Genomic DNA, 13,386 nt, shown 5'->3' with positions numbered 1-13,386 from the left:
TTACGATTGGAGGGTTGTGGTCTGAGGGCAGAGGTGCGGGATGTGGACGAGATGTGTTGGAGGGCATCTTTAACCACGTGGGAAGGGAAATTGCGGTCTCTAAAGAAGGAGGCCATCTGGTGTGTTCTATGGTGGAACTGGTCCTCCTGGGAGCAGATACGGCAGAGGCAGGGGAATTGGGAATACGGGATGTCATTTTTGCAAAAGTTGGGTGAGAAGAGGTGTAATCCAGGTAGCTGTGGGAGTCGGTGGGTTCGTAAAAAATGTCAGTGTCAAGTCGGTCATCATTAATGGAGATGGAGAGGTCCAGGAAGGGGAGGGAGGTGTCAGAGATTGTCCAGGTATATTTAAGGTCAGGGTGGAATGTGTTGGTGAAGTTGATGAATTGCTCAACCTCCTTGCGAGAGCACGAGGTGGCGCCAATGCAGTCATCAATGTAGCGGAGGAAGAGGTGGGGAGTGGTGCTGGTGTAATTACGGAAGATCAACTGTTCTACGTAGTCAACAAAGAGACAGGCACAGCTGGGGCCCATACGTGTGCCCATGGCTACCCCTTTGGTCTGGAGGAAGTGGGAGGATTCAAAGGAGAAATTGTTAAGGGTGAGGACCAGTTTGGCCAAACGCATGAGAGTGTCGGTGGAAGGGTACTGTTGAGGGCGTCTGGAGAGGAAAAAACGGAGGGCTTGGAGGCCCTGGTCATGGCGGATGGAGGTGTAGAGGGATTGGATATCCATGGTGAAGATGAGGCGTTGTGGGCCGGGGAAACGGAAGTCTTGGAGGAGGTGGAGGTCGTGGGTGGTGTCTCAAACGTATGTTGGGAGTTCCTGGACTAGGGGGGATAGGACAGTGTCGAGGTAGGTGGGGATGAGTTCAGTGGGGCAGGAGCATGCTGAGACAATGGGTCGGCCAGGGTGGTCAGGCTTGTGGATCTTGGGAAGAAGGTAGAACCGGCTTCCAACCTCATAGTCCGGGAATCCCGTACTGCCCGGTTCTACCTCCTTCCCAAGATCCACAAGCCTGACCACCCTGGCCGACCCATTGTCTCAGCATGCTCCTGCCCCACTGAACTCATCCCCACCTACCTCGACACTGTCCTATCCCCCCTAGTCCAGGAACTCCCAACATACGTTTGAGACACCACCCACGCCCTCCACCTCCTCCAAGACTTCTGTTTCCCCGGCCCACAATGCCTCATCTTCACCATGGATATCCAATCCCTCTACACCTTCATCCGCCATGACCAGGGCCTCCAAGACCTCCGTTTTTGCCTCTCCAGACGTCCCCAACAGTACCCTTCCACCGACACTCTCATTCGTTTGGCCGAACAGGTCCTCACCCTTAACAATTTCTCCTTTGAATCCTCCCACTTCCTCCAGACCAAAGGGGTAGCCATGGGCACACGTATGGGCCTCAGCTATGCCTGTCTCTTTGTTGACTACGTAGAACAGTTGATCTTCCGTAATTACACCGGCACCACTCCCCAACACTTCCTCCGCTACATTGATGACTGCATTGGCGCCACTTCGTGGTCCCGCGAGGAGTTTGAGGAATTCATCAACTTCACCAACACATTCCACCCTGACCTTAAATTTACCTGGACCATCTCTGACACCTCCCTCCCCTTCCTGGACCTCTCCATCTCCATTAATGATGACCGACTTGACACTGACATTTTTTACAAACCCACTGACTCCCACAGCTACCTGGATTACACCTCTTCTCACCCTATCTCTTGCAAAAATGCTATTCCGTATTTCCAATTCCTCCGCCTCTGCCGTATCTGCTCCCAGGAGGACCAGTTCCACCATAGAACACACCAGATGGCCTCCTTCTTTAGAGACCGCAATTTCCCTTCCCACGTGGTTAAAGAAGCCCTCCAATGCATCTCATCCACATCCCGCACCTCTGCCCTCAGACCACAACCCTCCAACCGTAACAAGGACAGAACGCCCCTGGTGCTCACCTTCCACCCTACCAACCTTCGCATAAACCAAATCATCCGCCGACATTTCCACCACCTCCAAAAAGATCCCACCACCAGGGATATATTTCCCTCCCCACCCCTTTCCGCCTTCCGCAAAGACCGTTCCCTCCGTGACTACCTGGTCAGGTCCATGCCCCCCTATGACCCACCCTCCCATCCTGGCACTTTCCCCTGCCACCACAGGAACTGTAAAACCTGTGCCCATACCTCCTCCCTCACCTTTATCCAAGGCCCTAAATGAGCCTTCCACATTTATCAAACTTTTACCTGCACATCCACTAATATCATTTATTGTTTCCGTTGCTCCCGATGTGGTCTCCTCTACATTGGGGAGACTGGGCGCCTCCTAGCAGAGCGCTTTAGGGAACATCTCCGAGATACCCGCACCAATCAACCACACTGCCCCGTGGCCCAATATTTCAACTCCCCCTCCCACTCTGCCGAGGACATGGAGGTCCTGGGCCTCCTTCACCGCCGCTCCCTCACCACCAGACGCCTGGAGGAAGAACGCCTCATCTTCCGCCTTGGAACACTTCAATCCCAGGGCATCTATGTGGACTTCAACAGCTTCCTCATTTTCCCTTCCCCCACCTCATCCTAGTTTCAAACTTCCAGCTCAGCACTGTCACCATGACTTGTCCGGACTGGTTCAACCTGCCTATCTTCTTTTTCACTCCACCCTCTCCTCCCTGACCTATCACCTTCCTCTCCTCCCCCACTCACCCATTGTACTCTATGCTACTCTCTCCCCACCCCACCCCCCCTCTAGTTTATCTCTCCATGCTTCCAGCTCACTGCCTTTATTCCTGATGAAGGGCTTTTGCCCGAAACGTCGATTTCACAGCTCTTTGGATGCTGCCTGAACTGCTGTGCTCTTCCAGCACCACTAACCCAGAATCTGGTTTCCAGCATCTGCAGTCATTGTTTTTACCTTTTTACAGAGTGGTGAAGGTGGCATTTGGCACATTTGCCTTCATTGTTCTCTGCATTGTTATAGGAATTGGGAGTCATGTTACAGCCAATACAGGATATTGGTTAGGCCACTTTTGGAATACAGCATGGAATTGTGGTCTCTCTGCTAAAGGAGGGATGTTGTGAAACTTGAAAGAGTTCAGAAAAGATTGACAAGAATGCTGCAAGGGTTGGAGGATTTGAGCTATAGGGAGAGGCTGAATAGACTGTGGCTGTTTTTCCTGGAGCATTGGAGGCTGGGTGACCTTATAGAGGTATATAAAATTATGAGAGAAACTCACAGGGTAAATAGACAAGGTCTTTTCCCAGGGGTGGGGGAGTCCAGAACTAGAGGGCATAAGTTTAGAGTGAAAGAGGAAAAGTTTAAAAGGGACCTAAGGGGCAACCTTTTCACACGGAGGTTGTTGCGTATATGGAATGAGCTGGTATAACTACAATATTTAAAAGCAAGGTTTTAGAGGGATATGATACAAATGCTGGGAAATGGGACTAGATTTATTTAGGATATCTGGTCCGGATGGATGAGTTGGACCAAAGAGTCTCTTTCCATGCTGTATGTCTCGTTGACTCTATGATAGTTGTGAAAAAAAGTTATACAAATTTTGTATGCTAATTTTCACATTCTGGTCATTATTTCTTGATATTATCTGAGCAGAAAGATAATTACACACTTTTAGAGCTGGTGGACTCGTACCCAGGCCCCCAAGTTCAGAGGTAGGGATACTACCACTGTACCATAACAGGAAGCCCTTCCTTACCAGTCATAAGTGAGCATGGAAATCTTGATGTGTTGTGTTGGTGGCCTATTTCACTGCAATAGCACTCAAGCCAGTCCAATCTATTCCTTGCATAATGGAGACAAAACTGGAATTATTCAGGAATAGGCAACTTGGACATATCTTTTCTTCCCAACCCAAAGTGAATTTTTATTTTAAACAATTCATTCAGGATGTGGGCTTCTCTGGTAAGTGTAGTATTTACTGGTGGTGAGCCACCTTCTTGAAATGTTGTAAATTGCGCTGCTTAGTTGTAATGCGCTTGATATCCATTTGAGATTAACTGATACAAATCAAGGATTGAATTTCTTTTTTTGTGTAGTTTTATGCCGCATCCATGAGTTTGTGTTCAAGACAAACTGTTCGAGGAGAAGGCAAGGAACTGTCTTTAGGCTTGGACTTCTTTGTAGCACATATTTATTACATATTGTGAGTAAATCTTATGATACATTGTATTCAGAGATATACCAGGCTCTAACCTTGGTGTTATTGTGGTAAGACTCTTCATTAAACTCCATTACTGAAAGCTAATTGGTCTACTTCAGTTGGGGAGGGACCGGGAAGAAGGTTATCTGGAAGGAATGACAGATGGAGTTTAATTTAGATGAATGCAAAGTATTGCATTTTGGTGGGTCAAACCAGGACAGGCCTTACACAGTCAATGGTAGGGCCCTGGGAAGGTATAGAACAAAGAGATCCAGGGGTACAGGTTCATAGCTCCTTGAAAGTGGAGCCACAGGTGGACAGGATATTGAAGGAAGCTTTTGACATGCTTGCTTTCATCAGTCAGAGCAATGAGCAGAGGAGTTGGGACGTCTTGTTGCAGCTGTTGAAGATATTAATGAGGCCACATTTGGAGTATGGCTTGCAGTTCTGTTCGCCCTACTATAAAAAGGATTTTATTAAATCAGAAAGAGTGCAGTAAAGATTTACTAGGATGCTACCTGGACTGGAAGGTTCGAGTTATGAAGAGAGGTTGGTTAGGCTGGGACATTTTTCTCTGGAATATAGGAGACTGAGGGCCAATGATATAGAGAGCTATAAAATTATGAGAGGCATAGATAAAGTAGATAGCCAGCAGCTTTTCCCATAGTAGTGGAGTCTAAAACTAGAGGGCATAAGTTTAAGGTTAGAGGGGAGAGATGAAAATGGTCCAGAGGGGCAATTTTTTCACACCGGCAGTGATGGGTGTCTGGAACAGGCTGCCAGAGGTGGTAGTGGAACCAAGTACAATTTTGTCGTTTAAGAAATATTTAGACAGGCACACGAATGAATAGGTATGGAGGACCAAACACGGGCAAATGGGGCTAGTTTAATAGTGAAAATTGGGTCTGATCCTAATGTTATAAGTGCTATCCTACTAACTAGTCAAGAACCAATCTGGCATAGATAAGCTTCTGGTAAGTATGATTATTAACCAATATCCCAGACTTCTCAAGGTTCATAATTAAAGCACGAAAAGCTAGTAATACTTAGCAGATACACCTGCAGCTGTCAGAGAAAAACATGTCAATGAATCAGGTCTGTAACCACATCTGTGCTACAGATTTTCTCTGGGCACTCCCCTCAGATGATTAAATCTTCAGCTCTTAAAACATTTCTTCAAACAATAGCCTCCAGATGTCACAGATGATGGTGACTACCTCTTAGTTGTTAGTTTTGAGGGATATGGGCCAAAGGCAAGTGTATGGAGTTAGGCCATATCTTATGAAATGGGTCTGATTAAGTATGTACTCCACTCCTATGGTTCTGCTGTCACCTAATTCTAGCCTCATCCTACCATTAAGCCATGATCTTCAAGTCTAAGGGGCTGAATGGTTCACTCCTATTCCTATGTTCAATATTGTCATCTCCATATCTCATTTACATATATTCTTGTAGCAGAGGCATGCATATCAATTTTAAATATTCTAAATATCTAAAAATGATTGTGCAGGAAGATAGGTAGAGGGCAAATATGTTAATTTCTCCTTAGGAAGGCCAGAAACAGACATTGTGCTGTTATGGAAAAGTTCTTTGATCATTAGTTTGTGGTTCAGTTCACCATACAGAAGATTTTAGGATACACGGTCTATTCCAAGAACTTTGCTGAGCCAGTGCTGACCTCAATGGCTTGGTAATGAGTGTATGCTGATGGAATGAGCAGATTTCAAGGCCAAGGTTTGGTGACTTTATCCTATAAAGAGATCTGAGAGATACATCTGAGACATCAGAGATGAAAATTCTTCAATCTTTACTCCAGCCTAGCTTATGTTGTCACGCCACATCCAACATATGTCGTACTAGTGTAGGGATTGCATGAAAGGCACAGACATGATGCCTGATGTTACTGTTAGCTTGCAGTCGTTCAACATTCTCCTAATCATCATGGATATAATATTTACAATTTTTGAAGCATTCATGTCGCTGTCAGCATCAAATGATAGTTTATTGATGATTAGAGCCTACATACATGAAGCTATCAACTACTTCCAGTGATACATTGTCAATGATGATTGCTGGTGGAATGGCAATGTCCAGGATCATGACATTTTGTCTTTCTTATATTGTATTTTAAGCCAAACTTTTCAGGTATGAAAGATCTGTCCATCTGGTATAAATATTGTACAGCATGGAATGCTAATTCTCTTTACAGATATGGCACATGCCTTCGCTCCACCTACAGCAGGTCTCTACTTTTGTACCAGCTATTGAACCTTACTAATTCAAAATCCAACCCTGAATGCCAGATAACTCTCATCAGTCACACCGATCTGTAATTGTTATAAAAGTTAAATATTTAACTTCTGATAGTGACCAAAGATCACCCACCGGAAACATTAAACGTCTCTCTACAGATGCTGTGCATTTCCAATTTTATTTTCAAATTTGCAGCGTTAACGCTCTGCTGATTTTTTCAATGCAGTTACTAATGGAGTGCTTCTGGTTACTAATATGCACAGTCAGCAATACTTGCTGGCTATGGTGTCTACATGAGGTCATATTACCGTGGTGGGGATCCAATTTAATTTGAAACAACAGTTTCCAGCCTCCATGTACTGTAAATCAGGGGAGACTTTGGACACATTTTGACCTGAAGTGGATAGTGAAGTTTGCCACTCCCTTTCGTCTCAAAGGAGCCGCTGAGAAATGGGCACAAAACAGGAGGACACGAGGCATGTGGATGACTATTCCACTGGTGCTGCTTATTCATTCCCCTCATGAGCTGGTCGTGACCTAAAAACAGAAAATGCTGGAAATATCCCGCAATCAATGAGCAGCCGCGGGACAGAAACAGAAACGTTGTCGGTGACATTTCCTTCTGATTTAATTTACTTCTGACACAATCCATTCTTGCAGCCAACGGGGAGGGAACAGAGAAGTTTGTGACTACACACAGCCCGGGGATTGCTAAATAAAACATTTAAACAACGGCTCATCAGACTCCGATCTGTATTTTACAATCAAAGCGACACAAATTAGTTACACAATCCGTGCAAATGTGGAAACAACTAGGTCAGTGTTTCCAAACATCCTATAATCCATCCACATGCTGCTAACCCACAGAGGGGGCCTCTGTGCGCGCCCCCTTGCGCTGTCAGTCAAACAACCTGGTGCGCGCCCCCGCTGTCATACACCCACACCTCCACGCGCACCACCTCCGTCAATCATCCCGCCTGTGCACGCCCCTTACCCACCGTTATTCAAATCCCCGTGCACGGCCCCACCCGTCAGCATTCAAAATCTACGTGCGCGCCCCCTGCAAATGTCAATCAAACTCTGGCACGCCCCTGGAGCCATCATTCGAACCCCCCCGTGCGCGCCCCTGGAGCCATCATTCACACCCCCTCCCCCCCGTGCGCGCCCCTGAAGCCATCATTCAAACCCCGCCCCCCTCCATGGGTGCCCCGACAGCTGTCATTCAAACCCCAGTGCGCGCCTTTTGCTTTGTGACGTGTCCGCGCGCGAAGCCGGGTGTCACGTGTTGCCGCATGCGCAGGTGGGACGGGAAGTGGCGGCTCGTTCCGCGCCTTTTCCGGTGCCGCCGAGACCGGGGACTGGAGCGAAGCGGACGCGGGTGAGGCCGTCCGCTCGGCTTGGTAGACACTCACTCACTCACTCTCTCTCTCTTCAGGTAACGTGGTGAGAGAACAACAACCCGCACGGTTGGCGGGAGCTGCTGCATTGAGGAGTGACTGTGCTGTGAGCCGTTACGGAGCAGGGAAGCCTGCCTCAATGACCTCTGCTGGGAGTGCGGAGACGCTGCTGTAGTTGGGCGGCTGGAGGGAGGCCGGGCTCCACACGGTCACCGGCAGCTGCTGCACCGAACTGCAGATCCGAGAGACCTCCGAAACGGGCGGCCAGGACAACTCGGCTGCTTCAGAGGCTTCCACCGTTAGCCCGGGCCAGGCCCTCTCGGTCGGCCAGCTCCATCTGCCTCTCGCTGCCGCGGTCTCTTATGTACTTTCTGGAAGATGGGAAAGGTCCTGTCGAAGATATTCGGGAACAAGGAGATGCGTATATTGATGCTTGGACTTGACGCCGCTGGTAAGACCACCATCCTGTACAAATTGAAACTGGGTCAGTCTGTCACCACCATCCCCACTGTGGGCTTTAATGTGGAGACAGTGACTTATAAAAACGTCAAGTTCAATGTTTGGGACGTGGGTGGTCAGGACAAAATCCGGCCCCTCTGGCGGCACTACTACACCGGGACCCAGGGATTAATATTTGTGGTAGACTGTGCCGACAGGGATCGGATAGACGAGGCCAGGCAAGAGCTTTTGCGCATCATCAACGACCGGGAGATGAAAGAAGCAATCATTCTGATATTTGCAAATAAGCAAGATTTAGTCGAATCCATGAAGCCGCATGAAATTCAAGAGAAACTGGGTTTGACCCGCATCCGGGATAGAAATTGGTATGTGCAGCCGTCCTGTGCCGTTTCAGGAGATGGACTATTTGAAGGTCTTACGTGGCTAACGTCCAATTACAAATCTAAATGAACATACAGACTGTTTTAGACAAAAATATCAGTTGCCTCGGAAAATCTACCGAAAGTAATCTTGACTCTACTAATCACCTGTTTGCATTTCTTTGTCTAGTTTGGCTTTGCTTCAGAACGTTTTCATATAAATGCGCTGAACTAACCTTAAGCGAGAATCAAATGTTAAGTATTTCGAAAGGTCTTTCTTTAAACCATTTGCTATTATTTGAATTACTTCCTCTTTCTGTATTCGATTTGGGCTTTTCAACACTTTATACTTAAGTTTCGAGTTGTTCCTTTTTAATGCCTTGCTGTAGATCGCCGGTTTTACGTTCATGAAAAGCTACGATGTTGGGTCTCTTTCAATTAGTAAACTTCAAATTTATTTGAACAAATTTAGTCGCCGTATAATTATTTGACTTTGTTTCTTTGACTCATCACCACTATATATTTAAGAGCCCTGTCATTTCTAAACTTGATTGGGTTTTTTTGTGGAGTCGGTTTCATTTTGATTCTGTGTAGGGTGTGTCCATATAAAACGTATGTTTTTGTCTGTATTCCCCTCCTTCTGTAATTCTGCCTCGAAGCAAGTGATACTGTGGAGAAAACATTTCAGTATTCACTTACAATAGAAAAATCTTGAATGCCATATAATTGTATCATCAGTTTATGCAGGGCTGCTTTAATTGCTCTAATGCATTTGCTGTAACATTCATACTGTATTCTGGGAGTGCATGTACTCTAACCACTGCCAAAGATACCGCACACTCAGAATTAATTTGCATTTGCTGAGGAGTAAGAAAAGATAAAAGGGTGGGTGATGTGCTTATGACTACTTGGTCATATGGACAACTTGAACTAATTGTTCTGTTTCTATTGTAACTTTGTATTTCTGTATGATTCCAATTTCACTTGAGTGATTATTCATTCCTGATGCAAAACAATTAGTTTGGAACAAAGTTGAGTGACAGCCGGACAGACTATATATTTAAAGCAATATGGAAAATGTCATGAAAAGTACGAAATTATAAATTTGGAGTGGCCCTGCATTTCAAGGCAGGCATTTAACACCTTATTGATAACATTTGTGAAAATGAGCATATCCATTGCAGGCTTTTCAATTTACTATAATACAGTCATAGTTAAGTTGATATTTTCTTAGTATTTTGAGTGCTGACACGCAACTTCCTGTGTCTGTGGTTTTCCGCAGCAGAGAATAAAGATCTTGTAGAGGTAAGGGCAGTTTTATATCTGATTATTAAAAGTCACTGCTAAACACGGAAAAGCATAACAGCATAGATTCTGAAGGTTCAGTATTTTGAAAAAGTAAGATCTGCAGGAATTAAATAATTTCTGCTCTTGAAATTGCATTGTTCAATGTAGTATTTTTTAGTAAAATGTACTTTTATAGTTGTGCTAATTTTTAAATCTTGAAACTACTTTCTTAAATCACTATGTTGAATAAATATTAAGATATTAATTTGGAAAATAATATCTGTGGATTTCATGACTGTTGTCTAGAAGCTCCAATCAAGGTTTTAAGTGATTTGTGGTATCCGGGTCATTTAGTTCGCATTAAATTATTTTCATTGAGCTGATGGCACTTAGTACTTCAAATTTTTAGGTGAAATATTCACCTTTCATCAAATTCATAATATTTTAATCTTATACTAAAACAACTCTATATTCAATTGAATCAAATGAAGCTATATTTTCAAAAGGTATTAGTTGAGCTTCAAGTAACTTGCACTGTAGCCTTGACAAGACCTTTCAGACTCTATTCTGAGAATAGTTATTCAACCGGTACAGTACTTGCGTAAAACCACTGTGTTGGTAAAGACTTCAAATCTAATCAGTGTGCGGGTTAATTATCCAAAGTTTAAGAATATATAACTGAAATATCTGTTACATCATTCTGAGTACAGCCAGGATGGGAGAAGCTGTGCATATTTGCAAAATGTCAAATTAAGAGGGCTAGGAAAGTTTTATTAAAGCCTTTTATTATTGAACCTATAAGATTTGAGAAATGAAACAGTAATGGCCCCTCAGGCTGGCGAGTTTTGAAGTGAGTTGGACAATTGTCAAATGAGTTGGAGCACAAAATAACTGATTTGAAATTAATTTGTGGTCTTAACCTGATATAGAAAATGGGGTGAACAAAGAATCCACTGCTCAATTATAAATTCTTTATTTTCTGAAGGAAAAGGGGCAGTGGATGGACACAAATTTATATTGCAATTTTTTCAACATTGAATATTATTGTTGAGTATTCTCTTTTTCAAAGAAAAATATTGAAGTTTGTTCAAAGTACAGGACAGACAAGATGTTTTTGTAGAAAGGTACTCAAATAAACTTTATCCTTAAAGCTTAAAGCATGTCTTCAGTTATTTACAAATTGATATAAGCAATCTTGGTGTCTAGTTTTCCACCTTTAGCTGAGAATATAATTTTAAATCGTTCTCCTTGTACTGCATTTGCAATCTAGTATTACAGCTTTTATTTTTGTTCTTGGGATGTGGGCATTGTTCACAACACTTACTAGCACTTCTTGTTACTGCAGATCATTTAGAGTTAACCACCTGTCAACAAGAATAGCATAAGAAGCAAGACAAAATAGATTGTATTTTACTTCTCAAGATTAGAATGAGCAAGTTTAACTTTACTGTTCCACAGACTTTGTTTTACTTGAATTTAAATTAATCTATAATTTAGATTGTTTTCCTAATTTCCCATGATGGAGTCGAACTTATCTTCTGTTACAAACTATTCTTGCTACTACAACAGATCTAACCTATTTTGTCAATTAACTATTATATAATCTTCTTTCTTTTGCAACATTTGAAGTTCACAAAGGTGTTGAGAATCAATGGAGATGCCTTTGCAGACTGTACTAATCCAACCTTAGTTCTATAAACATTAGAAATTCTTGATTAATTACCCTTAACATGCTACTTGAATATAATTATTTAAATTTGAGCCACTTTCAATTTTGGAGTATTCTGTTAATAGAAACCATTGCATTTTCTTTTTTTTGAGGTGGGCAGATTTTTTTTATTATCTTGAGTTGAACTTTCGCTGAGGGACAGTAAAATGTCGCTAATTGTACCTGTACCCCACCTTTATGTTATAGAACCTCCCGTTATCCATTCAGCTGTTTACACTGCATATGATTTGTGTTTAGTGATTTAGTTTGTTATTTTGAAAAAGAAATGTGGGTGGTAATGTCTTGGGGTTAAAACGTTACGTGTATTGGAAATAGTTATGGTTTTTAGAATATATCTTCAACTTATTTTAAAATTTTAGTTTGGGGGGTTCCCTACAGTGTGAAAGTAGATCATTCAGCCTATTGAGTCCAAACCAGCATTCCAAGGGCATCCCACCCAGACCCACCCCCTACCCTGTCACCCTGCGTCTACCATGGCCAGTCCACAGTCCAAGAATCTCCGGAGTACCCAGAGAAAACCCACATGGATGTGGCGAGAATATGTATACTTCACACACACAGTCATCAGAGGCTAGAATTGAATGTGGGTTCCTGGAGTTGTGAGGCAGCAGTGCTAACCACTGAGCCATTGTGTTGCTGCACTTTTGTGGTAAGAATTTGGAATATAATGGTTCAGTGGTATTTAAATGCAAGTTATATCTGTGGTAGAGCTATCCAGAGTGGAACAGTTGCCATAAATAGCACTTGAACCTTTTGGAAAACTCCTTGAAATTTAATGTCTGCCAAATAAACCAAATTAAATTGTGACACTGCAGGATAGAATTAGACAACTCCACTTATAGCTGGAAAGGGGTTTTCCTCAATAATTTCAGAGCTGAAATCACTTTACTGTATGCACTATTTCAAGATTCTGAAATGTGACCACGTTAAGTATTGGAGAGGGGACTCTTGTGGAGCAGTGGTAGTACTCCCGTTGAGTGAGGAGGCCTTGATTCAAGTCCTATTTTTTTTTCCAATAATGTGTAATAACATCTCTGAACAGATTGATTAGAAAGTAGTTTTTTTGGGATTGGTATTTGAAAATTTAGCATTACTAGCTTTGATAATGTAAACATTTTCCAAGTTTTTCTATCTAACAGTAATCTTCCTCCAAGAATCCAGTGTGATTCTTGGTGTTAACTGGAAATGTTAACTCTTTGTCTCCACAGATGTCAGATCTGAGTTTCTCCAGCATTTTTTTATTTCAGGTTTCAAGTAAATATTCCCAGTATTCTGCTCTTTTTTTTCTGACAGTCTAAATAGAATTCTAAGTGCTCAAACAGATTAAGTAATTCTTTTTCAACCTTTGTACTGGATTTGTTGGTCTCCCTTTTTTGAGCACTAAATTAATTATTAGGCAAGGTTCTTGGAGAGAAATGGGGAAGAAAATTCTATTAGAGTTCAACTCCAGGATTCTTCAGTAGGAGAACTTTGAAGAACAACATGTATAAAGATTGAACCCTAGACATATCCAGGGATGCACACTGGTTGTAATAGCTAAATTCTACCATTAATTAGGTAATAGTTAAGTTGAGTTGTCAGGCTTAATTTGTTTGCTTTGGCCTTATCTTGATTGCTACATGCAACAAAGTTTAAGTAATTGTTTTAATATTTGATTGAGATTTCTGAATACATAACTGATTTTAAGCATAGTTTGTAGTAATTAACATAGAACCTTCCAGAGACCCAAGTAATGTGCTGGGGAC

At 43.0% G+C, this 13,386-nt stretch overlaps 1 protein-coding gene across 1 annotated transcript; it reads left to right on the top strand.

The window, feature by feature from the left end:
- Nucleotides 1-7,715: 7,715 nt before the first annotated feature.
- On the top strand, nucleotides 7,716-9,092 carry LOC132818311 (ADP-ribosylation factor 6-like). The gene has a single exon (XM_060829191.1). It carries the CDS (start codon nucleotides 8,186-8,188, stop codon nucleotides 8,714-8,716), a length of 531 nt encoding a protein of 176 aa, XP_060685174.1. The 5' UTR covers nucleotides 7,716-8,185; the 3' UTR covers nucleotides 8,717-9,092.
- Nucleotides 9,093-13,386: the final 4,294 nt, after the last annotated feature.

This window comes from Hemiscyllium ocellatum, chromosome 8 (assembly GCF_020745735.1).
Source record: "Hemiscyllium ocellatum isolate sHemOce1 chromosome 8, sHemOce1.pat.X.cur, whole genome shotgun sequence".
Classification (NCBI taxonomy): domain Eukaryota; kingdom Metazoa; phylum Chordata; class Chondrichthyes; order Orectolobiformes; family Hemiscylliidae; genus Hemiscyllium; species Hemiscyllium ocellatum.
Note: the sequence above shows the minus strand (reverse complement) of the source record. Positions and strands in the feature narration are given on the sequence as shown.

Excerpts from the sequence above, each read along its gene's own strand:
- LOC132818311 (XM_060829191.1), top strand. The coding sequence starts at position 8,186 with ATGGGAAAGGTCCTGTCGAAGATATTCGGGAACAAGGAGATGCGTATA.